The sequence below is a fragment of the Trematomus bernacchii genome, unplaced genomic scaffold, assembly GCF_902827165.1.
Source record: "Trematomus bernacchii unplaced genomic scaffold, fTreBer1.1, whole genome shotgun sequence".
NCBI lineage: Eukaryota > Metazoa > Chordata > Actinopteri > Perciformes > Nototheniidae > Trematomus > Trematomus bernacchii.
This window is the reverse complement of record NW_022987332.1, coordinates 667,373-693,632: the sequence shown is the minus strand read 5'-3', so window position 1 is coordinate 693,632 and position 26,260 is coordinate 667,373. Positions and strand designations below refer to the sequence as shown.

The 26,260-nt window shown below is 41.9% G+C and overlaps 1 protein-coding gene across 1 annotated transcript in view; it reads left to right on the top strand.

Moving 5' to 3' along the window:
- adamts17 (ADAM metallopeptidase with thrombospondin type 1 motif, 17) overlaps window positions 1-26,260 on the top strand; it is a 151,127-nt gene that overhangs the window by 85,050 nt on the left and 39,817 nt on the right. The window contains 2 exon segments of the mRNA XM_034127319.1: window positions 5,712-5,755; window positions 22,044-22,149. Of these exon segments, the coding sequence (XP_033983210.1) occupies window positions 5,712-5,755; window positions 22,044-22,149 (150 nt within the window).

The window sequence follows — 26,260 nt, the reverse complement described above, 5'->3', positions numbered from 1 at the left end:
GTTAAGGCGAGTACGGCAAATAAAAGTTGTAACAAGCAGTAGCGCTGAGCAAAGTGACTAGAACGCAACCACACACTTGTAAAAAAAAAACACGCTTTATAAAGTCAGGCAACACTAACCAGGCTTCGTGTGATTCTGTTTATTTGACCATCCGTCTTCTGTTATTGATCATTGTGGAGAGCAGGCAGACGTTTTGTTTTGTATTATAGCAGCTATCGGATGGAATCAATACATGGGCTGCACAGGTTGTCATGTCCGACTATCAGTAGTAGAATCATAATAAAAAATACGCCGGTAAAATGTGCCTGTAGAAAACAGCTTATGCCACAATAGGATAGCAACAAGTAGTCAAGTTATAGTCAGTTTAACTTCGGTTGCTATGCTAACATCACCCATGTTATACCAGAGAAACTTTCATAACAGCGTTGTGATGCCAAACAGCGTCAATTCAGACTGACACACATTCACTTAAGGGGAACTGGGGATATGTATCAGCTGCTTGTGTGACAGTCAGACAGTGAATACTTTAGAGCCGTGTGAGCTAACCCGGAGCTAACGGGAGAATAAACTCCCGTGGAAGAGCAGCCAGCACTGCAGCGGTCGGTAAATGCCGCTGAAACACATTAATAAACAAAGAACCACGGCACTCTGGAGAAAAGTATAAGGTTGGAGAAGTCGTTATTTAATTTAATCTGGCTTCGTATGATTAAAAGCAACACGATCATCGACCCGACGCAGACCCCCATTGTTGTTGTTGTGAGCTCCGTTGGGGAGAAAATCAGCGACGTAAACTGTGACGTCATGACGCAGCAGCGGCAGCACCAGTCGGGCTCTGAGCGGTGTGAACAGAGCGGGAGCTAAACCGAAGAACCGGTTCTGAACCAGAAAAGCTCTAGCACGGAGCTAGAACGGGAAAAGCCTTGGTGTGAAAGGGGTATTAGAGATGTCCTGCCCCTTAGCCTATCACGTACAATGTGCTAGGAGAGAAACTCCCTCTGGAGGGAACACAGGGATTTTAGCCTTTGCAGACCATTTACATGCATTCTATAGAACACACTACAGGAGAGGGAAGCCCCCAAAAGCATAATGTGGCCTCTTTAAGCACCTACTTTTTAAGGTGCACCTCGTCATGCACCTCGTTGCAGCAATGCAACAAACCTGGGCAGATCTACTGGAGGGAAAAAGGCAGCCATAACACCTCTGTTCTTCACCTTTTCTGACTGTGTATCCCTAACTCCTTCACAACTGGCGTCACATCCACTACACCAGGGGTTCCCAACCTTTATTGTGCCAAGGACCGGCAGATACATTAAAAAAAAATCGCGGACCGGTTGTCAATTTTAACTGATTTTAATATTTACTCACCACCAGCAGGTAGCAACAGAGGCTAATTGTATGTAACAGCCTGAACAAATACTAGAACAATATGCATCCAAAACATATTAACAAAGTTTAAAAAAGAACCAGTGTTGTTTTTTGGTTTTTCGGAAAACCAAAAAAACGACGTTATTCTGTTTTAAACCAAAACGGGAAAACAGATAAATCAACGTTTTGGTTTTTGATTTACGGATAATCCAGTGAATGCTGGGAAAACGAGGAGAAGGCGCATTATGAAGGAGATGTCCGGTCGCCAGGGTGTGTGTGTGTGTGTGTGTGTGTGTGTGTGTGTGTGTGTTGGTGTGTGTGTGTGTGTGTGTGTGTGTGTGTGTGTGTGTGTGTGTGTGTGTGTGTGTGTGTGTGTGTGTGTGTGAGACACTGGCATTTGTTTTCAGAAGATATTATGATAGTGTCGTTCGTTCCGGTGCACTCCCGACAGCATTTAGCACTACATCGAGATTAAGATTAAACTAATTTATTTTGGGAACAGCCGCATATATGCCGGTGTCGGACAGACACAAACACACCGAACACACAGAGCTGAGCTGAGCAGAGCACATACACACACACATCATGCGCCTTGGTGACTGACTGGACATCTCCTTCATAAAACTAATAAAAGGGGGAGTAATCGGGCAGTTCGATGTGTGTAGAGATGTGTGTAGAGGTGTGTGTGGTTAACACGTAGCAGCCTGCAGTCACTCTTAAGCTGTTCTGATTAAATTAAACACAGCGAAGGCGGTGCGTAAAAAGGCACAGCTCTTTACCGAGTACGTCCCGCTGCCTCCTGATGCTGCAGCCATTTCATGAAGTGAAGGAGGTGTTCCTTCTATAAAACAGCTGCGGGCAGCAGATACCGTGAGAGTCCCCGGACATTAATTCATAGATCAAGGCAGACTGGTTTACTCTCCTGTTTTGCCAATCCGGTGCTTAAACAAATAGCTCTACACCCCTGGCCGACATGTCCTTAAAATGAAGTCCGAGTTTGAAATATATCTCAAATAATGTATGCACCATTTCCCCACATAAACATAACAGTCTGCAATCAAACGGTTGTCTCCTGTGCGCTCCTCTTCCTACTTGGCGCACCGGTAACATTCTCGTGCGCACAAGAGGCTGAGACCTATAGGCTGAGCCGCCGAATCCCTCGGAACATCATAAAGCCATTTTCAACGGTTTCTGGTGAAAGATTACTAGCTACTGGATGAAATAATAAGACTGGTAGCATAGGTGGCGAAAATTACACTTTTTGAAAAAAATATTATGATAAAATATTTTTATATATTTATAATTCTGCAAATATTACGATCAACTCACAGCTATTTCGCGGCCCGGCTTTTTAGCAGGTCCGCGGCCCGGTACCGGTCCGCGGACCGGGGGTTGGGAACCCCTGCACTACAGTACATGTCCAGTCCACTAACCATAGCATATCAGGTGCTGAGTTTCAGAACAGCCAATTCAACTGAATAAATGATACTGATTTTTTCCACTGTGACTGTGTAGCACTCCCATGACTAGTGAGCTGGACGTCATGTCAAATCAGTAGATTTGCCTTGGAGAACAGTTGGGACAGGCCAGTGAAACTTAACCAGGTGGAAGGAGGTAAACATCTGTGTGCCTCCAGATATAATATACTACAGCCTCTTTAAGGCATTTATAACTGCCCCCCCATCTCATCACTGCTTTGGTGCTCTGCACAGATTCAAGTTATAGCTGAGTGTGTGTCTGCACAAAAGGCTGCATACCTGTAGTGTTGCAAGGGAGAGAATATGAGACAAGATGACATTCAATATTGAGTGTGTTTGAACTCAGAGCAACCTTCTACGTGACTTTTGTGCAGTTTCTGAGGAAGCGTCCTCCACACTGATCTCTTTATGTCTCTAAGTGTTTGCGTCCTCCTGAGAAGCAGACAGCTGGGTGTCACCGTGTCCTCTGAACACTGATCCTCACAGGTCTGCACAGTGGGGCCTCATACATTTGGGATGATGGTTTGACTAAATAGTATTCCATCTCTTTATATTTGACTCACTTTGCTATGGCTATGTTCAGTCATTCAGAATTACCTTTTAGTTTCCATTGGTGTGTGGGTAAAGAGGGATCCTTCTTATTTAAACAATCGATGTCTCTGTAGAATTCCACCAGCAAACTCATCATAATGACATTTCTTTATTGGACTGGGTCTGAATTTCTTTGCCACTCACTTAGAGAACTTGTTGACCCATTGCAGTTAATGGCTATGATTGCCTCATTTGACGGTGATCATGTAGAGCATTATAAAGTCTGACCCTGCTGTTAATGTGCACTGTGTGAGTGCACTGCCAGTTGCTTGCTCGTGTCAATAAAATAATGCATGAAGTGGCGATTTGACTTATTTTCTTTTCAAAGACACTTGTCAGAAATAGTTCAAAACATCACATTTCTTATAAATGTACCCAGTGTCTGAACTGTAGTGGACAGAATGCGATGGCCATGAGATCTGAGCAGTGTTTTTGTTTGGAATGTGGAATAGTTTGACAGTACAATAGTCATGTTTTTCACTGGTAAACTAAAAAAATGTCGTCTCCAAGAAGATCAAAAAGATTAAAGCTATTTGTTTAAATTAGTTATATAACCTTTTTTTTTTAAATTAAATATTTGTCTCCCTTTCTCCTAACCTTAAAAGTGCCAGGTCAATCTGAACAGTGGTACTGTCATGGCCTCTGTTGACCTGGAGAGGAATGGTTCCAGACATAAACTCAGGATTCATAAAATGTACTGCACGAGAACAGCTGGGAAGGATTAAATAAATAAAAAAGGTACTCAAAAAGACAGAAATTCAAATGTTCTTCATCTTGTAAGTTAAAGAGATTTGTAGGTTGAAACGTTGCAACATTACATTGTTAGTAGCTTTCTAACCTAAAGGTAACTGATAGCCATTTTGGTTAAAGCAAGGCTTCAGTCGTTACACAATCGTTAAGTATTGAGCAGCAGGTCTTGTTGAGGTTTGGTTCCCAGATGTGGACCGGCAGATGTTCACACCTAGCTGAGCAGCCTCACATGTCAGTGGTAAGCCCCCCCCCCCCCAACCCCCACACACATTCAGACTGCCCAGGTCGTAAAAACCTGCTGCTTTAAAATCTTTATGACTCCAAATGTTTCCTCACATACCTGGCCTTTTCAGATCACTGTCTAATGGCGCATTTCCACCACACGGTCGGCCTCGGCCACGCTCGGTACTGCTTGGCCGCGTTGGGCCTTAACAGGGCCGGCTCACTTCATGCTGCGCTTCTCTCTAGTTTAGCATACTCAGCCCGACTCAGCCCTGTTTGTTGACCCCGATAGAACCACAATTTTGTCGGGCCAGAAAAGAGGTGAAATAGTGGCCCCGGGCCGGGCCGGGCCGTAACTAGGCCTAGTGGAAGCGCAACCAAAAACGGGCACGGCACGACACGGCACGCTTAAACCGCGCTCCGCGCCATGGTGGAAATGCGCCATAAGAGGACTAATAGTTGCATCCTGTATTGGTCTCCCTTCTTTGAATGCTACACTCCTATGGGAATCGTAGTATGTCAGGCTGCCCAATATTAGATGGATTTCGGCTTCTCCCACCTCAGTCCTCTTCATCTTCATCTAAAAGCTTGCATTGATACTTATATCTATGATCTGCTGTAGGATTAAGTCAGCCACTAGCTAGCAGTATGAGTATCCCAGTCTTATACCTTCTATGGCGTACTCCAACCAGTACCTCGGCTCCAAACCTTGGTTGGTAAAACTTGGCAATTTCTGACTGGCTCATTGTCAGGCTGGTAACCAGCCGTCCGGACTATCACACCGGGGAAAAGATGGAGAGGCGTTTGGGTGCCGTTGGAATATTCTCCGCTTTATCAGGGATGCAAACTTGTCACCACACAAATTCGCTGTTATGAATCCAAAATAGGTAGTTTGTGTGATTCATGTCGATCTGCAATAAAACAATGTTTTTAGGGTGGTATCGGGTCCTTGTCACCTTTGTCCTACCTGATGAGTTTGTCTCCCTGTTTATTATTGCTTCTTACAGTGGTAGCTAACAGACAGTCCTAACCCTGAGCTAAACTGAACACTGTTTTCCTCTCTAACTAATCTAACTTTCTCTCTGCACTCACTTACCATGGCCATCACATACAACAACTACTCTTTTTCCCACAACCCCTTGCGGCTTCCATCCTAAAAGGGACAGGCAAGGCCTGTAAAACCATAATCAAAGTTATTGAAACTGTCTTTGATGGTCTTAACGTTTTTGAGGTGAAGGTGAGAAAGTAGTATAGCAGTATGTAAAGTATTAAAGATGATCTAAACTGCTCTTGTTTCTCTTTCAGGACAGATTTCTGCGTTCATAAAGACGAGCCATGTGATACTGTGGGTGAGTACCACTATGTCAGGAGCTATCAAACACACACACACACACACACACACACACACACACACACACACACACACACACACACACACACACACAACACACACACACACACACACACACACACACACACACACACACACACACACACACACACACACACACACCCACACACCAATCATCCATCGACCATTAATTCTTCTGATGGTAACTTGACCAATCACAGGGAATATGGAGTTCCAAGACTGCCTATGAGAATGCTGCATTGCATTCAAATGATTCCACCGCAAATTTCACCATTCATTATAAATAATCAAACAAATAATTTTTGAGAGCCACCCATTTGGTCATAGCTAGCTAAATAGCTATATTTTGCTAGCAAGCTTTTTAGGTAGGGTTAGCTAGCTTGTAAAGTAGATAGCTAACTTTAGCTAGCTAGCTTGGGAGATAGATAGCTAACGTTCGCTAGTTAGATAAATAGTTAACATTTTGCTAGTTAGCTAAATAGTTAACGTTCGCTATCTAAATAGCACACTGACAGGAGTCTAGGTTAATTTGTTTTATAGATGTCAACACTGTGGGCTTTGTCTCCCCTTCTGGCAGTAAGAGTTGTTATGAACTATCAACATGACCTGGTATGGAGTCCGACCATCCGAGCTGCTTTGGTACATTTATAGACACACTACAGAGTTATTAAAATTGTGCTTGTATGAGATGAGATTTTGGGCCATGTTCATTTGTCATAATTGTTCTTTGGTTGACGGTCTTTTTGTACATGCGATAATTTTTTATCTGTCCTGTTTCCATCCTTATCATTTATTGGAAGATCTCCTTAAGGGGTTAGCCAGGACCGTGTCAGAAAACAAATTATTTATAGTTGTTATGTATGGTCAGACCAAGGCAGAGGAAAAAGCTGTCCATCATAGAAGGCATGGTTTAGCATCCGGTTAATATGAAAATTGAAAGTAGTTGAGTTCAGAACCAAAAAGGATCTTGAGCAGGAAGTTGAGAGCCTGCTCCTTTCTCACCCTGCACAAATCTCACAGTTTCAGGCTGAATCCATGGACTCATTGCCGTAGAATCCCTGTGAACGGTGAATTTACAGATGCTTTCATGTTGAAGTCAACTTTGGATAACTTTCACACATTGCACCGTTGATTAATTACAAACTCTTGTGACCATGTTGACCTTTAAGGGAACTGGATAAGGGAGAGGCAAGACAAAATATCAAGCTCTAATATTCATGTTCATTTCATATAGCCTTACTCTGCCACAATATAAATCGTTCCAAAAAAGGAGATGTAGCATGTTTCTCAGCTTTGAGTTTCCTTAAAGACTAGATCAGTCTTGAATATATTAATTAAAAAAAATGAATCACTTAATACATTGACCAATTGATTGAAACTTGGCAGCGGATTCCGCATATGGGCCAGTTAATGCTGGGCCCACAAAATGACACCCTGTGCATCTGCCACCCACATCACTCCAACATGGGACTGCCGATGGAACAGATGTCTGCTGCCAATATATTTAACTAACATAATAATTAGATAATGAATTGCAGATTAACTTCCTCTTGATCAACTAATCCATTAATCTCTGCAACTCTAGAATATAAACTCCATGCTGGCATTAGACTGTTAAACATGAATACACATTTAGTGTTCTTTGACACGTGAAAGTGTTTATAAGCACTGTGACAGTTAATTTAAGGTGCTATGTAGGAAGAGAGCGGTTGGTGATATTCTCTGACTGTTGCTCAGTGAACCATGTCAGCTCAGCCTCAGTGACCCACAGGTGTGAGGAAGCAGTTATTATTTCTTTTTTTACCTTTTTACCCAGAGCCAGTCTGTAGTAGTACCAACGAGTGAATTCAGTTGGACCTCCTTCTCCACACTTGAACTTTTTCTCTTATTTCGCACCAGTACAATTTGAACAGGTTCAGAAGAAGGCGCTGTAGGCAGTCAGAGTTCCATGCAAAATAACTTTATTTTTAGTACAGAAAACAAAGTCCAAACAAACCCCAGGATCATACTGCTAAAGAAACGTTTTAATAGCATTTGATAGCTTAAGCCTTCTTGTTGCTAATTGGTTGACCTAGGTGGAGGACAATAAACCACCTCCCCTATTCTTTATCGTAACCCTTTTTCGCATACGTTTCCGTACACATTTCCCTGCACTACATTGACCGACACTTGTCCTTTTGTCCACTTTCCTATCGTAATCATCAAAACAACTTCTTGAAGCACATTTCTGAATGTGACTTAGATCATTGTTCCGTACATTTTGCCTGCTGCTCGTGTCTCTGAGAGCAAGCGTTGATATGTGCACTGACATCCCAGCCCAAACACAACTGATGACCATGTGAAGTACCAACTGCGTCGAAACATGGATATATTATTCTACAGCATAGACAAAGATTTGAAAAGAAAAATGACCACTTCCCAGATATAATAACTCTCTTCTTTGTAAGACTTCAAAAGCAGTTCTCAGAGAGCACATCCCCCTATAGTCTTCAAGCAAAAATTAAGGAAGTGTTGCAAAAAGAATCAGAACTCCATCTATAAGCCAGTGCTTTCTGCTGCTCACAAATTAAAAACTGTCTCAATGATAAAATCAGCCAGTGATACAAACTATTCAAACACTCCACTGAACTCAAACAATTAACCTTCAACAAGCTATGACAAGTATTTAGCATTTACATACCCATCCACCCATCATAATCAACATCGTCCCTCTGTGGAATTTGTGGCTCTATAAAAACAGCATTGAACTTTTTTAACAAACAACACTCATGATGGTTATGAGCAGACCATTTGAGGGTTTGCCTAACAACCAGACCCTGCTTTGAATAGTTCATTACAGTTCAACAGCCTCGCAAACTGTAGCCTCTGAACTACTTCTAAAACAGTCTCAACAAAAACTGAACATTATACCCTTCACAAAGGCAGGATTTACTGCGGGACAGCTGTCTTAGCCTCAAGTGTCTGTTGTGTTTTAGGCAGTTGTATGCTGCTAATGTCTTTCTTCTTGGAAGCTGTAACTGTGTGTTTAGTTGTGCACCATTTCTTCCAACATAACTCGTGTTTTTAACATTCCGTAACGGAGAACAAACACATTGCATGGAGTTAAAGTGATGCTGCAGCTGTCGGAGAATCTTATCCATCTGGAGATCATAGACATTTAAATTTGATTATTTTTAATCTATCATGTCATACTATGGTTTGGCATCTTTGGAAACTAGAAGTTTCTCAAACAAATTGTCTTCCTTTCATTTATTTTTTAACAATTTGTTACAGACACATAAAAAAACCACATGTGGAGATGCTTACATAACTGCACCTTTTGTACATGAGATATAATCATTCGTGTCCTCGATGGATACCACAAAGACATAAATTGAACTTGATGTTATCAATCTTCATATTGTACAAACATTAACAACACAGTACGGATACTGTCATTCCCATCAACATGACCCTATGATACCTGAACTGTGTTTTACACTCCAGATGACACATGTACACGTGCAGTGAATAATAAAGAAAGAAAATAAAAGAAATAAATAGGTGCTGCTTGAGCTCTGGTGTAGCCTGCATTAATTGCGAACATCTTTCATCAAACCTATCTGTTTCAGCTGTAGTCTTGCTGTGATTTTCTCCATGAAATACATTTTTTTAACCTGTTTCTTCAATGAACCATGCTGGTGGGCCATGGCTTCAGCCAAGAAACTATTGCCATTTTTTTGCAATTAAAAGTAGAATTCTTACTAAGAAAATCACATTTCTATCTGTCATATCACTGGGCAGTAGACCCAGTACACAAAGTGGTAGGATCAAAAGTGAAGCTTAGGCCCAGTACCTTACCTTTCATTAATACTTTTGGAATCATGGATTATGGATCCACTGGCAGTTCTTTCATAGAATCAGAAAACTAGTTGTGTTTTGGTGTGACTATGAATACAAAGAGGACCTCTGATTGGCTCTATATCTCAGTCTTACCATGGGCACTTTACCCTTACCTAATCACAAACAGTATTATCAGCATGAACATAGCTATGAGGTAATGGAAGTGCCCAGTGCATGTGTGCAGTGAGGCGAGCTGCCCCACCCCACCCCGTAATACTCTCAACCTGCTAATCTCCCTGCGCAGTGTGTGACCCGCTCTGAGCCTCACTGCGATCACACACTCAGAAAAGTCCTGCTTCAAACCCTGCCACCCACACTCCCTGTTCATCCTATCTCAAGCTTTTTCAGGTCGAAAAAAGCCCTCAAACACACACACACACACACACACACACACACACACACACACACACACACACACACACACACACACACACACACACACACCACACACACACACACACACACACACACACACACACACACACACACACACACACACACACACACGGCCAGGGGCAGAGGTGGGAGAAGTACTCAGATCTTGTACCTAAGTAGAAGTACCAGAGTGTAGGAATACTCTGTTACAGTAAAAGTCATGCATTCAAAATGTTCCTCAAGTAAAAGTAGAAAAGTATTATCATCAAAATATAGTTCAAGTAGCGACAGTAAAAGTAGTGATTGTGCAGATTGGTCCATTTCAGAATAATATATATGATATGTTTTATAATGATTGATCATGAAAGTGTTCTCAAAGCTGGTAAAGGTGCAGCTAGTTTGAATGACTTTGTATACTGCAGGGTAGCTTGTGGATTTACTCCAGGTGGAACTAAAGTCTGATTTAACACTTGATTAGATTTCACATCATTCATCCACATCTGTGAAGTAACTAAAGGTATTAAATACATGTAGTGGAGTAAAAGTACACCATGTACCTCTGAACTGAAGTGGAGTAGAAGTACAAAGTAACATAAATGGAAATAATGAAGTAAAGTACAAGTACCTCAATATTGTTCTTAAGTACAATACTTGAGTAAATGTACTTAGTTAGTCAAAAACACTGGTAAGCATTGGTTCGTTTTCTGAGGACCCACAAGGTTTAAGTTGTCACCTGGCATTGTTTGTACATTCTTTCATCCGGATCACGTAATAAACAATAATCAGAGAGAAAGAGAGATAAAACAAAAAACGTGTGTGCTGGTGTAGAGGAACAGATAGAGGGAACGTGCATACTCTAGTTTATTTAATGCCATGTAGAATTCAATTAATCTCTGTATAAAATGTTAGGCATCCTCACAGGTTATCAGGCAAAGAACTAGCAACTGATATTGTTTTCTCCATTTATTTTTTAGGCTAGTTTAGATGGATTTGAAAGGGGGGGGGAGATAGAGGGGATGACACGGGTAAAGGACTGTAGGCTGGATTTGAACCTGGGTCCACTGCAGCAGGGACAGAGCCCCAGTACATTTGTTTTTGATTTTGATATATGAACATCATATATTTTGTCAGGGGTTTATTAGAGATAGACATATAAAGTAATACAACATGACAGAAAGTAAATAAATAAAAAAAGGCAGTTAAATTCACAATTCGTTTTGATTGCCTTTTTATTCATAATGTTTTTAATAGTGCTACTATATTGTTTTATTTCTCGGTAAAAATGTTCAAATTAGGTTTGGAGTCAGCCCATCTCTTTTTATGAATATGAAAGTTCCCTAAAAATAGTATTAACTGTAAAAAAGATTATAAATCTGCACCCATACTATTACCTCTGAAGCATGTAAAAATGTCGTTTTCCTTAAAAAATATACTATATTCTACCTCATACCAAAACATTCTACAATACATACATTCAAAGAATAAATGGCAAATACTTTCTTCTTGTAAATTACAAAAAGTACAGAATGAGTCCAGTAAATGAGTTACTCCATGATAAATATTGTTGTTCTGACAGTAAATTAAGTGAGTATGCTGGTAGGCATGTGGTTTGGGACATTTTTCAGTGATTGTTAACTGAATGAGTGTATCTGTGTGTTTCTGTGGTACACATGACATACAGTATCTGTGACCCAGAGCTAAAGATCAAACGTCTTTATGAGGTGGTCAGGGTGCTTTACAACCACATCTACAGTGCCGTGTGTGTGTGTGTGTGTGTGTGTGTGTGTTGTGTGTGGGGGGGGGGGGGGGTTGTGATGTGTGTGTGTGGGTGGGTGTGTGTGTGTGTGTTGTGGTGTGTGTGTGTGTGTGTGTGTGTGTGTGTGTGTGTGTGTGTGTGTGTGTGTGTTGTGGGTGTGAGGGTGAACAAAGCGTCTGACTCAGGCCTGAGGTTGTCAGCACACGGAGCTTCGCCTGTGAGGATTCAGCGGATCAATAGAAAGCCCTTCATGTTGTAACGGCTAATTAGGCCTAAAATAAATGGCCGGCTGAAGCTGCTGGGTGGACGGCACAGCTGAGGGGTCCGGAGGCCTGACCGGGGCTTTGGGGGCTCTTTGAGGCTGTCCGGCATCACTGTTTGATCACCAGTTTGCGCCCCCTAACACCCGGGTCAAAGCCCAGCGCTGATAACCCCCCGCGCTGAGGATCCAGCTCTTTGTGTGGGGGGCTTCAGCCTCAGAAGTGCTGCTTCACTGGATCTTTGATGGCTGCAAAAAATCTGAGCCACATCTGTGGACCCTCACTGCGGAGCGTCACCACTCACAATAACACACAACTTTGTTTATTCACATGGGCTTTATAGGGGCCTGTATTAAGGCTTCCTAGGACTTGCATCCGGGCGATTTAGGGGGACTTTTAAAGCTCAGATTCCCATTCATTATAATAAAAGCTGCTTACTTAGCACTATGTTTTATTTGCTTCTTATTAAATGCCCATACACAAATTTGTGTTTGATTATTGTAATGAATGCTTTAGTAACCAAAGAACATCTAGGTGGAATAAGTTCACCCACTCTTAAACCAATAGATTCACGGTGGAAAATGATCAGCATGTTATCTTTAGATCAACTGAATAGGCCACTCTAAAACTATAGTTATATAACGTTCAAGGGGGATGCGATTGCAGATATTTAACATAAAAAACTATTAAGCTAACTACTGGAGCAAACACGTGTAATTTCCCAATGTCATTCAATGACATAAATTAAATATAAGTGTGTGGTGGTGTGTGTGTAGTGTGTGTGGTGTGTGGTGTGTGTGTGTTGTGTGTGTGTGTGATGTGTGTGTGTGTTAGTTTGTGTTGTGTGTGTGGTTGTGTGTGTGTGTGTGTGTGTGTGGTGTGTATGTCAGAGTTCCGTTGCCGGTAATTACTGGACTATGACCGTAAAAATAGTGCTGAAGACCGGCAAATCTAAATCTCTCCGGTCAAAATGTTCCGGAGTCAAAAATAATTTCCCTTATAGCGCAATACCGCTTCAGTTGCAGACAATGTATAGACACTTATGTGACAGACAAGAAGAGGTATGTGACAGACAAAAGAGTATGTGACAGACAAGAATAGTCCATTCTAATGTCTAACACTTAATGTGGAAGAAAGAGATGTCCTGTATGGGTTGATTGCAGAGGTGTGGACTCGAGTCACATGACTTGGACTCGATTCAGACTCGAGTCACCAATTTGATGACTTTGGACTCGACTTGACAAAATCACAAAACACTTGCGACTCGACTTGGACTTGAACACTCATGACTCGGGACTTGACTTGGACTTGAGCCTTCTGACTTGAGGTGACTTGATAATTTAATTCAGGGGTCTCCAACACGCCGATCGCGAGATGCCGCTAGAAGAGCAGACTCCCGTCGGGGAGAGGAGAATCTTCAGCCCGCTGCCAACTCTTGCTGAGAATCCATGCAGGCAGGGGCGGGACTTTATTTTGCTGAGCCACCATGCGGCCAATCATATGCGAGGACACACTAGGATCATACCATTATGTGAAAGAAGGGTGGGGGGCAGACACTCCAAAGACAGCAGGTGTAGTGGTACAGGCCAGCTACACAGAGCGACGGGGAGACGGATTTAAATGCAAGCGCGTCGGAAAAAGTCAAGAAATTAGCGAAAACCGGAAAAAGAAGCAGCATCTGGCTGCATTTCAATGATTTTGGAGAAAGCAGAGCTGAGTGCAGGATTTGTAAAATGAAAATAACCTTCAGAGCAGGGTTTTTCTTTTGGTAACCACTTTGATTTATTGTCAGAGGTGGGAGAAGTTCAGATCTTGTACTTGAGTAAAAGTACCAGAGTGTAGGAATACTCGGTTACAATAAAAGATCCTGCATTCAAAATGTTACAAGTAAAAGTACAAAAGTATTAGCATCAAATTATACTTAAAGTACCACCTGCAGAGGGATCTAGATTCAGGTGTTCTCTTCCCCATAGAGACCGCCTCGCTGCCACATTATCCCTTGCATAAAGATAGATTGTGGGTCCCTTATAACATGTACACAGTGGAAATAAACATTCTGGTTACCTCAACATCAGGGATCTTATACATTAAACTCCTTCTGAATCAAACCGTCACGGTAGCCTAACCTTACTGGTCCCTCTTACAATAGAAGAAAACACGTTACTTTACCAGCAGAGAGAAAAAAGATTATTAAATGATTAATGTGACTAATAAGAGCAGTTTGATTATTAAGTATTATTCTGTTGATCGATGTCATTACATTTGTTGAAAAGCACATAAGGACTTGTTTAAGACTTGTTTTGTCAAAGTTTAGGACTTGGACTTGACTTGAACTTGCCCATCCTGACTTGAGACTTGACTTGGACTTGAGCGCAAAGACTTGAGACTTGACTCGGACTTGAGCGCAAAGACTTGAGACTTGACTCGGACTTGCAAAACAATGACTTGGTCCCATCTCTGGTTGATTGTGCGTTGATCTGTTGGTAATGCCTCGGGGTTCCGGTGGGCATGTAAACAAATGCATAATGCTGCGCTATACTTTGTGGCCTCACCCGGTTGCATAGCGACGCTTATTGTTTAGGTGTCTTGATAAGCAGGTAGTCATATCATTAGCTAGAACTAGCTAGATCTGATCGATATGGACATAAATGCGAGTGAAGTCTAATCTGACGGGAGAGAGTGATCAGCTGCTGCTGACGAGTCGACACGCAGCTCTGCATGATCACATGCAGCGGTGAGCGGAACAAAACACACACTTCAGGTTAGAATATCACGTAGCTATTTGAATTACCTCTCAAACTACCTAAACTAGTTATAGATATGTTTAGTTTTACTGTCGGGTTACTCATTACTGGATCCGCGAGCTGCATGATACTGGCGTGTTGTCAGGAGAGGGGGAGAGCGCTCCGTTTATTATTCCTGTGTTATTGTAAATTACTGTACACGTTTGAATAGTTAATTAATCTACTATAATTAGTTTGTTTAATATCGAATCATATCAATTTGTTTTAAAGCTCAATAAATAACAAAGAAGACACTTTTCTACTTTTGTCCGGAAGATTTCAACTTTAACGGACATGTTGTTCGGCGAAAAAATATTCTAACGGGAACTCTGGTGTGTGTGTGTGTGTGTGTGTGTGTGTGTGTTGTGTGTGTGTTGTGTGTGTGTGTGTGTGTGTGTGTGTGTGTGTGTGTGTGGCATAAAGTGACTCTGTCTTGTAAAGTTAATGCAAACAAAGTGGCCTGCCTGAGTAATTCATTAGTAAAAACTCTTATTCTCAGTCAGTTTCATATGATTTATTATAGTGTTGAAAGTTCAAAACATATAAGCACTTTGGCAAGTTACGGCATAAGTTATAGAATGCGGAATAAGCGACTTAACTTACATGATCTGCGTTTCTCAGTCACAACCGGTTGTTTCCAGGAACGGCCGGATGGTGCTTCACGTTAAATGTTGTGGCCGAAAGGTATTGTGGGACAGCATGTTCTCCTCTCCCTTCATTAAGGAAGGTCCAGTGTTTCCTAAGCTGTAGGAGGTTATAAAGGAGGTTTCAAAGCTCCTTTTCTATCATCTAGAGCACCTCCTCTTTTTGCGGGCCCTCAGATTAATTTATAAACAACGTAATTAATTAAAAGAAATATATATATTTGTAATTGTTTTACTTGTAGTACTGATACCGTCCACTAGACTCCTAGTTACGTCGCGAGCTGTGTACATGATTTCGTTCGGGAGCCAAATACCGCAAAATAATCTGTTTGTGTGTATTGTGTGTGTTTCCCGGGGAAACACTCACAAGAAACACCGGCTGTTGTTATGCCTGCTGTGACGTTAAGTTACCGCTTGTAATTATGCCTTTACAAGCTTAAAGGTTGTATTTATCACCTGAATTTGGCGAAACAAGTTTAATATTCTTTGTTTATTTGAAATCAGATGAAAACAAACTGTCACGGACCCTGCCGTGTTACCTATGATTATACGCTTTTCATTCATAATTTCAGCGGGAGGGAGGGGGAGCGGCGCTGAGGAACAGCAGAGTGCGGGTTGAAAGGTGTCTGTGTTGACATTCCCCTTATTGTGGAATAAGGGGAATGCAGACAGGCTATAAGTGTCTTAGGTTCAAGTTAGACAACTAATGTCTGGGTTAGTGTTCTTCATGTTTATGTCATCTGAATGGTTGATCTCAATGCACACGCATTTTCCGTGCTTTCCAATAGTTTAAAATAGTTTTATTCCACTGTTAAATAACCTGTTCAATACAAACATGCCACTTGTAAAAATTAAATAACATTTCTGTCATTTGTTTGTTTTTATTATGCCTCCTGTAGCACCTTGGGATTGCTGTTAGCAATGAAAGGTGCTTTATAAATTGAATTTATTATTATTATTATTATCTGTGAACTGATATTTGTTTAGTGAGCTTATTAGAGGATGTTCCCTGAAAGATTGTAAAATGTCAATGAAGATGTCAGACTTAGTATATTTGTTAATAATTACATACAACACATGGAATTTGTGTGTGTGTGTGTTCCAAGTGAATCTGTGGCCCCCACCACCATCCAAGTTGCCCATCCCTGATCTAGAGAATCCGATCAGCTCTCATCATGGCTGCCACCTCATCATCATTTCCCTTCATAACCCACCGGATCAACTACCAAGTCCTCATTATGGTCTTCAACGCCATCAACCACACTGGCCCCACCTACCTACAGGAACTGCTAATCAGAAAACATTCACATACCTCACGCACACTCAGGTCAGCCAGCTCCAATCTCCTGGCTGTCCCGCGGACAAAACTGGTCACCATGGGAAACCGTGCTTTCTCCTCCCTGGGTCCACGTCTGTGGAATCAGCTTCCAGAGAACATACGGACCTCAGCATCACTCTCAGTTTTTAGGAAATGCCTCAAGACCCACCTGTTCCACACCGCATTTTACTGACTGTCCTTTACTTTATTATTTTTTTTATTTTTAAAACCTCTTATGCTCTTAACCTTTTATTTTATTTATTTTTATATTGCCATATTTTATTCAATATGCTCCTTTAGATAACTTTTTACTTATTGTTCCTTATAGCTTTGTGAAGCACCTTGAGATGACGTTGTCTTTAAAGTGTGCTATATAAATCAAATGTATTATTATTATTATCATAAGGAATTCCTAAGCAAAATTGACAATTCGACTGCAACCCCTGTCTTTTTTCTCATAGTGCTATGTTTGTCTGAACCTGTTTTCAAAGTGGTTTCGCCAAAATGTTGGCCTTGGTTAACTCCACTCTGTGTTTCCATGTACAGAAGGATGCTTTTCTGTTTTCAGATTGGGAACCTTTGGAATGTTTGATGATGTCAGATGTAGAGGAATGAGCGTAGTGTCTGGTCTGTTGTCAGAGTTAAGGTAGCTAACTAGCTCGCCAGGTTTGCATCTTGTCAAACTACTATTACCATTGTTAAACGTATTGTTCTTAGCTTGTCTAACCTAGCTTTTAAGTCACAATAAGTTTGTTCGGAGCATGGCTAAAAGTTACATTAAGAAAAGGGTCACTTCACCACCCCTCCATCGTCTATGCACCCTTTTCAGCGGATCTGAGTGGCATTGGCAGGGAAGCCTGTAGTTTTCAAAGCTAAAGGAACTGTAATGCTGCGTTCACACCGGACGCGATGCGAATATTCGCTTCGCTCTAATCGCTCCTATCGCATCGCTCTAAACGCTGGAGTTTCACCGCGGCTGCCAGCTGTGTTTACTCGCATCATTCAAACAAGACGCGCTGGCTCGGGAGCTACAACTACAACAAATGAACATATTTTACCGTGATTAAATTGTAATACACGTTTCTAAATGATGCCGAAGTAACAACATACTGATACCGGTTAGTAACAACCATGAATTAATGCTTTGACAAGTCTGCAGACAAGACGGCAGGCAAAACACCTTTTAAAATGCTTGTTTTCTGAATGAAGATCGGGTCGACCAGGCTAAGCTAACGTTGTATAGGCTCATTCCACACTCATAACAACGGCCTACAGACATAAATAAACCAGCGACTGTATTCACCATGACACAGACAGTCTGTGGTTTGTACTTGTTTAACTTTTGTCTAGTTTCTGAACAGATATGAGGAGCTGTGAGCTCTGTGTGCTAACTGCTAACAGCTAACGGCTGATGTTGTTTGGTTGAACGTCAGTGACGGCAGGCTGAGATCCTCACCGCTGATTGGCTTCCGCGAGAACGCGTCACGTGAATTTGACGCTCGAGTTGAAAAAATTGAACTCGCGTTTGACGCGGCACCGTTCAATCGCCTCAATCGCGTGATTCGCGCCGCGTCCACCGCTTCATGCGCGCCGTCGGAGCGAATTCGCGTCTGTCCGCATCTCTGCATTGACTTTACATGTAATCGCGCCGCCCCCAAACATCGCATCGCGTCCGGTGTGAACGCAGCATAAGTTGCTTTTTTAGTGTTGTAAGATGTAGTAGCACTAATGCTAGCTTGACAAAATCTCAGCTCTAAATTCCCAAAAGTGCCACGGTCTTTCTCAAAACACAATGTTGGTATATTTTCCAGGGCGGGCTTCTTTCCTTCGCTCCAGTCCACAGACAGCTGGGCCTTTCTCTGTGGAGTGTGCATGTTCTCACTGTGTCAGTGAGGTTTTCCTCCAGGAGCCCAAAGACATGCAGGCTAGGTGAATTGGTTACTGTAGATTGCTCCATATTGAGCTGGGATAGCGCCTCCTGAACCCTTCACAGGGTAAGTGTGTACACATGTGTAGTCACTTACGCTGGCACCTGCAGGGTGGAGCTATGGGCTTATTCAGACCAATTAGGCTCTACCCAGCCAAGTAAGCTGTGGCCCCGACTTTTCCACGGTCTCAACCGGGTGAGAGGAAGTTGGGGTGTGGTGGCTGTTAGCCAAAGGCCGGTCAGGGGCAGTGTGGTGGGTCGATGTTGTGGGACGACAGGGCGTTTATCCATCGGGGCTCCACCCACTGTACCCATAGAGTCCAGTAGAGGGTGGAGCCTGTGTGAGATAGAACGGTGGGTTACGTATTGTAACCAAGCGGCAAACTCTGGGGAAGAGCCGGGACGCCAATACGGAAGTGCCACAAACTGCAGTTCATATATTGGCCGATCGGCGATGACTGCAGAAAGGAGCAATTTCCATAGACCCCCATGTTAAAATGCCCAATTTTACAGCAGAAAAAAACATGTTTCTACCCCTGGATGCAATAAATATTATTATAGATATAGTTAGATTCCACCTTCATGATTATGAATCTGTGAGTGAATTGTTTTCTAACGCGACCCTTTTATTTATATTAGGTCTTAAAGTTTTTGCCTCACTGTCAGCTAACAGCAACTTGTCTGCTTGGCTACAACGTTAGTTAGTTGTAGTTACTGTACTTGACCCTTTAGCCGTGTTCGTGGTGATTGTGCCTTTTAGGGAATATTGTTACAAATACCAGACAATTCAAATGTCGTGCTGTGCGCTTGAATGTAGTAACAGAACTTCCAAGAAGTCTAAAATGATAATATTATACATGTTAACCCCGTTACCAGGTGTTTGTGTGCTTGTTAGCTTAGCTTGTTATGTAGCTTATTAGCCAGCTAAGGACGTAACCCTTTATACATGTATACATATATATATATATACAGTTTCGTTTATGATTCAGCCTTGGGTAAGACTTTTATAGTATATGGCTATGACGCCCATAATGCTAAACGGGAGCAAATGTTAAAAGGGGACCCAATTATCCCAGTGGTGGCCGCCGGAGCTAACGGAGCCGCAGGGGGCTAGCTCCAGCCGGCGTCCAGCTCCAGCCGGCGTCCCGGAGCCCCCTTCGGCTCCGTTAGCTCCGGGCGGTGGAGTCCGGCGTTATAACTGGAGATCAAGGAATGCAGCAAAACGCGGACTTGGTTCGCCTGCAGCCCGCTGTAGTATTAGCTAAATAAATTATGTTGAACAAGGCTTATTAAGCTGAACATCGCCACAATTGTTCTGCTATGTATCGGTACTTCTTTTATTTTATTAACGTGATGACAAGCATTAAGAATAACAAAAAATAGCTAATTCTCTTGCAGAGTGTCTCGTTTGATTATGAATGTAACGTTTATATAGGGGAACTACACTGTTTTATCAAAACCAAAGTGCCACGCAGTAACTTGGTATGCATGTATTTCATGTTAGCTTAGCTTCTTAGCCTGAGCTAGCTCTGTTTACTTCCAGTTCGGAGGCAGCAGGTCCCGCCTCGGCTCCGCCTCTTTGCCCTTATTTGGAGCAGGCGGGAGTTAGACTCTGACGTCGCTGTCGAGCCGTTAGTGGCCGACTCCGCCTACTAAGGGCTTCTCGGCAAGTCTGCAGAATCCTATGGGTGACGTCACGGACACTACGTCCATTTATATATACAGTCTATGATTGTAACCCTAGTTCTATAAGCACAAGCTCCGCCCTCTACCTAGGGGCCCTGTCTTTCCTATGCCGCTCGCTGAAGAGGGTGTAGGGTGACAGTCAGGAGGCGTAGCCGCCTTATATACTGTGAGCTGCGCGCGCATTCAGGTAGGCTCGCCCTGATTGGCCGGCTACGTTTATACAACTTCAGTGTGTGAACGCTCGTGTATCATTGATGAGAGTAGTACCCATAGAGTCCAGTAGAGGGCTGTGCTTATAGAACTAGGGTTACAATACGTAACCCACCGTTTCACCGCCCTACATAGGAGATAGACGCCAGTCACTCAGAAAACTAACGAAGACAAATGGATCTTTGGCCACTACTGACAAACTCTTTTAGCTAACTCTCAGCTTCGTATTTGCAGTCACTGGAGCTTTATAATGACCCACACTGACAGATTTGTGACAAAACAGGAACGTCGATTAAATTGAACCTAAAGTCTATATCATCTCCACTCTGAGGTTTATCTAAGAGGCGAACATCCAGCTGATCCTCTGTTTCTTCCGACCAGCTCTAATCGAACTGAACCTGAATCCTGAAGCTTCATTCATTTCACCAGACAGTGAAGTGATACGTGTGTTTGCTGGGTTGGCTGAGTAGACTGTTCTTCTCTGCCTGTCATCTGTTTTTTATTTATTATTTGTTTCATTTTCATGACAGTCTTAATCTAAATGAGGTTTCGCGAGGCGCCATAGACCGACAGAAAGTGTGTGTGTGTGTGTTTGTGTGTGTGGGTGTGTGTGTGCACACACGCGTGTCTGTGTCAAGTGCCTGGTTGAAAGGTTGATTGAACATTTTTTAACACATATATTTAAGCAGCCGGTCGGCTTCAAACATGTCTTGGAACTTTTTTACTCAGATCCTCCGCTTCTAAGGTTGCGTTCACACCAGCCTTGTATAGTCCGGTTGAATCGAACCCTAGAGATTTTAACCCCTTGGTGCGGTTCGTTTGTGTCCACCGAAACATAGGAAGCGTAGTATTTACGTGTCTGATTATATAATCCCATGCGCCGTCCACTAGAGTCTGTTGACATGCTCTCCAGATTAACAGCAGCATGAAAATAACCTGCCGATGCTCCATGGAGGAGGCTACAGTAGAAATTGCCGGGATTTGCATTTTTACCCGCTTAATGTCTGACCAATTGTTGAACAGTATTTCAATGCACATTACTTTTGTTTACAGTTTATAGTCCGTTTGAGGTTTGCCTGAGATGCGACTCGCGTTTGCGATACAAAGGAACTACATACTGTAGGACACTTAACTCTGATTGGTTAACTCCTGCTTTTGCTTCTACAACTTTCTGATACCAGTGGTGGAGATTATTGACCAGAACATGAGTAAGCTGAATGCAACTCCATTTTAGGAGTTTTTCCATAGCCCATTGACACTCCATCAAATACAGTGAAGGGAACAGTTACTGGGTCATATATAATCCAAGCGCCTGTTAATCAGAAGTGAATAGAGACACCTGTTACCCAGTTTGTTATTTTATATCACCAATTAGAAAGTGTTATTTATTAAACTCACTGTTTTGTTATGTTGCTGTGTTACAGGTATTGCGTATCTGGGGGGTGTCTGCAGTACCAAGAGGAAGTGTGTGTTAGCTGAGGACAATGGACTCAACCTGGCCTTCACCATAGCTCACGAGCTGGGACACAAGTAGGTTTCACTCTCCTGCATGTCATGATGTCATACTGATACTCTCATGTCCATGTTGCCGTTGTGAGAATGTTGGGAGAGTGTGCTCATGGTGGACCAGTCCAGAGTACAGACTGGAGTCTAAATCCCTTCCATGTTGATAAGGAACTAAATGTGCAATTAATTTAATATACAGGTTTGTGCATTGGCTTTACAGTTTATTAAATCAGATTAAATCAGATATAGTTTATGGATGCTGCATTACAAGGCATTGCATGAGTAAGAAATATAATAAAAATAAAAATAAAGAAATACAGTAAATATAAAACATATCAACAGTAGAAAAATATGTGCTGTATTTATAGAGCATCTATTGAATACACAGTGTAAAATATACAGAGTGATTTAGACTACGCTGTAATAGACCAACTTACTATTAAAGGTCCTATCATGCTATTTTTAGGCAATAGCATAGGTCTCAGATATATACAAATATATAAAAAACATGTCTATGAAGTGTTTTGCTAAAAATACCAAGCAGATCACCCATTCTAGCCATGCCTCATATCCCTCTATTTCACTTCCTGTTTCAAAAGTGCTGATTTTATGTTTAAAGCTTTTTAAAAAAAAAAAAAGAATTGATAAAAAAAGAAAAACGGAGGGGGATGAGCTCATGTCTGCTCATGCGGGAGATTCTACCGGCAGATACTGCTGTGATGAAACGCCATATCATGGATTATCAAGGATTATTTCTGAAACAGTATGGAGCTCAAAGGCTTTCTCTCTTGCCGGTTATACCACAAGGTGAGTTCCTTTTTATTTCCTGCTTCTTCACACACATGCTCTCCAGTACAGGTTAGCTCTGAGTGTTAGCGATGCTAATGTAAACTGACATTGTTTCTGATAGCAACGTTTCTGATAGTGCTGTGGGTCCGCCGCCGATATGACGTGAAATCGCTGTTCCTACTCGGACCCATCAGACAAACCAACAGGGATGGTGTAAGAGGATATGTCCATGGTGGAGTTCAGTAGAGAGTTGTTCCCCCTCCATCTCACCCTGCCCTCCAGAAGCGGTGGCTGTGAACAGTGAACCATTTTGAGTTGCTTTTTTTTAAGTGGGAGAGTCTCACTTCAGGATAACAAGCAGGCTGTATTTGATACACTCTGCAGTGCTCTGACTGCTGGACACATTTTCTGTGTCTTCTGTCCACAAACAGTGAGAGGACGGGTTCCCTGACTGATGTTTTCTGTGCAAGCAAACATGCCGGACACTTCAGACTGATTCCCAAACTTACCAGGAACTCCACTTTCTCTCCTTTTGCTCTTTTCTCTCAGCACATTCATGGAGACATAACGCTGGGAAGGATCACAGATTAAATGTCCATTCAGGCTCCCTCAGGATGTCCTACAGTACATTTGCTCCTGCTGTTCTCCATTTACACTGCTTTGTTTGCTTTTATGCCACTTCATTGTTATTTTGTAGTGTGCCCTTTGCAGCTGTATGGAATATAGTGTGACAAAATAATCAGTCAGCTCATGGTGCGATCACTCGTCATGTGACCTGTGTAGAATGAGTCTCATGTGATGATGAGGGATCAGTTATGAGAGGGAGATTGTAACCCTGGTCTCTGTTCAAAGATGATCTTTGGATGTAACAAACGTGTCACCCATATTAATACACTTGTTATCATGTGATCTGTCATCCACACGCAGGTCATGTGACCATCAAGGTTTCTGAGCAAAGATCATGCCTCACAAACTTCAGAGCAGTTTGGTGAAGCTGAACTTTTTAAAATGAAGAAAGAGATTGGAGGTGATGTTCATACTGTATAAAGTTTGAGCTATATTCTTGTTACCAGTAGTCCAGGGACAGTTGTGACTCTTGTCAAACATTACTCTCCCATTTAAGGATAAACAGATAATTTAGTTCCTGAAAGATTATTTTATTTCATTGATGAATAAGTATGGGTTCCTCAATTGGTGGATACAGAAAATCAATAGAAAAGGTCTTGCAGTGAAGGCATAAAGAGTGACTGGGACATTAATGCAAGCCAAGCTCAGGCGAGTTCTTCTGCACGCTGTAAGATGTGTGTTAAAGCTGGAAACATGCACTCTGCACATAAAGGCTTCATTCACAGGCCTGTTACCCTGAGCGTGTGCCAGACTCACCTGGACATTATGCCAAGTGTATGAGGCAGCTCCCTCAGGACTCTTCACAGTTTACACAGAGCTGGCAAACACTGTCTGGCTGCTGCCCATGAACATGCACATTAAAAGGTAACTGTTACATGAGCACACACACTGGTTCACAAACAAACACACACACACACAGTAACTATTAAAGCTTCTATAAACCCTGAGCTCAGGCTGGCGTAGAATTGTACGTTTTAATGGAAACACAGCACACTAAGGTAGTTCGGATAAAAGCTGCACACATACTGTATATACTCATTTATACCCCTATTCATACCTTATGCTCACATGTACATGTTAGCAGGTAATATGTACTATGATTACTATCACAGTGCAGCATTCAGTATATACATACATTATATCAGCTAAGTTACTACAGTGTTCCCCTGAGGCTGATGAGCATGTTCTTAGTTTTGTAGGTATTTGGTCTGAACCAAAATATTGATAAAATGAATACCTGTTAGAGGAGCTGAATAAAAAGTCTAAATATCACCAAATAGATTACAATTCATCCTGTGGAGAACTTTAAGTTTGTACTAAACTTCATGAGAGTCAAACCAGTAGTTGTTCCAGTATTTTACCCTTAATAAAATGGTGGACAAACTTCCCAATCACATCGCCATGTATGTTGGTCATGTTGGCCTATATGTCGATCTACCATGATTTCTAATAACATGATTCTGAATTATTAGAATGAAGTCTGACATGTAGCCCACGCATCGACAGCCACTTTATTGGAGAGCCGCAGTGATGACCCTCTGTATAATGTGAGCTACACAGAGCATGTTAGAGCAGAACAATCTGTCAGTGTCTGTCAGTGTTTGGTTACACCGAGGTATTGATGGTCTTACTGACGTCCAGTGTTCTCCAGTCAGTGCAACACATGTAGCTTTTGTCAGTTCCTCCGCTTTTCTTTGCCTTTTCACTCCCATGCAATTCATGGTAAAAATCCATGCTGGAATTATGGGAGGAATGTGTTAAGGTTTCCAGATTAATCGTGCGTTAATGCGTTAATGCATTGACAGCCCTACTCTTTATATATATCGCTCCTTCAGCAGCTCCTTAGATCATCAGAGGACTGTATTTCTGTGTGTGATTGTTGTTTATCTTTTAGATTCATGCCAAAATCACATATCCATTACACCATCCTGTTGATGCGTGAACAGCACACAGCAGCAGATGATGATCAGCTGCTGGGGTGATTATGTAATACTCCCTCAGTCACATCTGCTCTCTGAAACAGCTGTTCAAACCCAGTTAAACATGATAATGACAGCTCAGCAAACAGGAAGCTCCCTCACAGATCTGCAGCCAGAGACAGACCGGCATCCTCAATCATTATTGACTAATAGTAATGATATAATCTTTTTTTACTGTATACACATACTGTGTTCCCTTTAGTGTTTACTTCCTGTCTGTCTTCTTCTGCTATTCCTGTTAGTGTTTACTTCCTGTCTGTCTTCTTCTGTAGATTTCTCTGACGTCCAGCTCTCAGTCTTGTAACCTCTTTCTTCTCTTGTTCCTATTTTCTTTTCTTTTCTGGGGACCGTTTAGCCATCATGAATACACAGTTTCCTGCTCTCCTCAAATATAAAAACTAATATTCCAAAAATATTACTTGTTTTCTGAAGGAGAAACTAATGTTTGTTGTTCACAGCTGACATTTCAATTAACACACTTCTTTCTGCGGATTGATATGACTGCACACCAGTGGTGAGCTGTCAGGGCCCTCTAGGACCTCTCTGAGGTATTCTAAAAAATAATATTTGAAAACATTACAAAAAAAACATTTTAAAATATCTTTTTTTTTAATATTTTTTTTGTTATATTTTTCATTAGTTTTACCAAAATAACTTGATTTAATTGTATTTAAAATAACATTTCCAAAGAAATAAATCCTTCGAATCTGCCTGTTCAGTTTCTGTTGGAATGTGAAGGG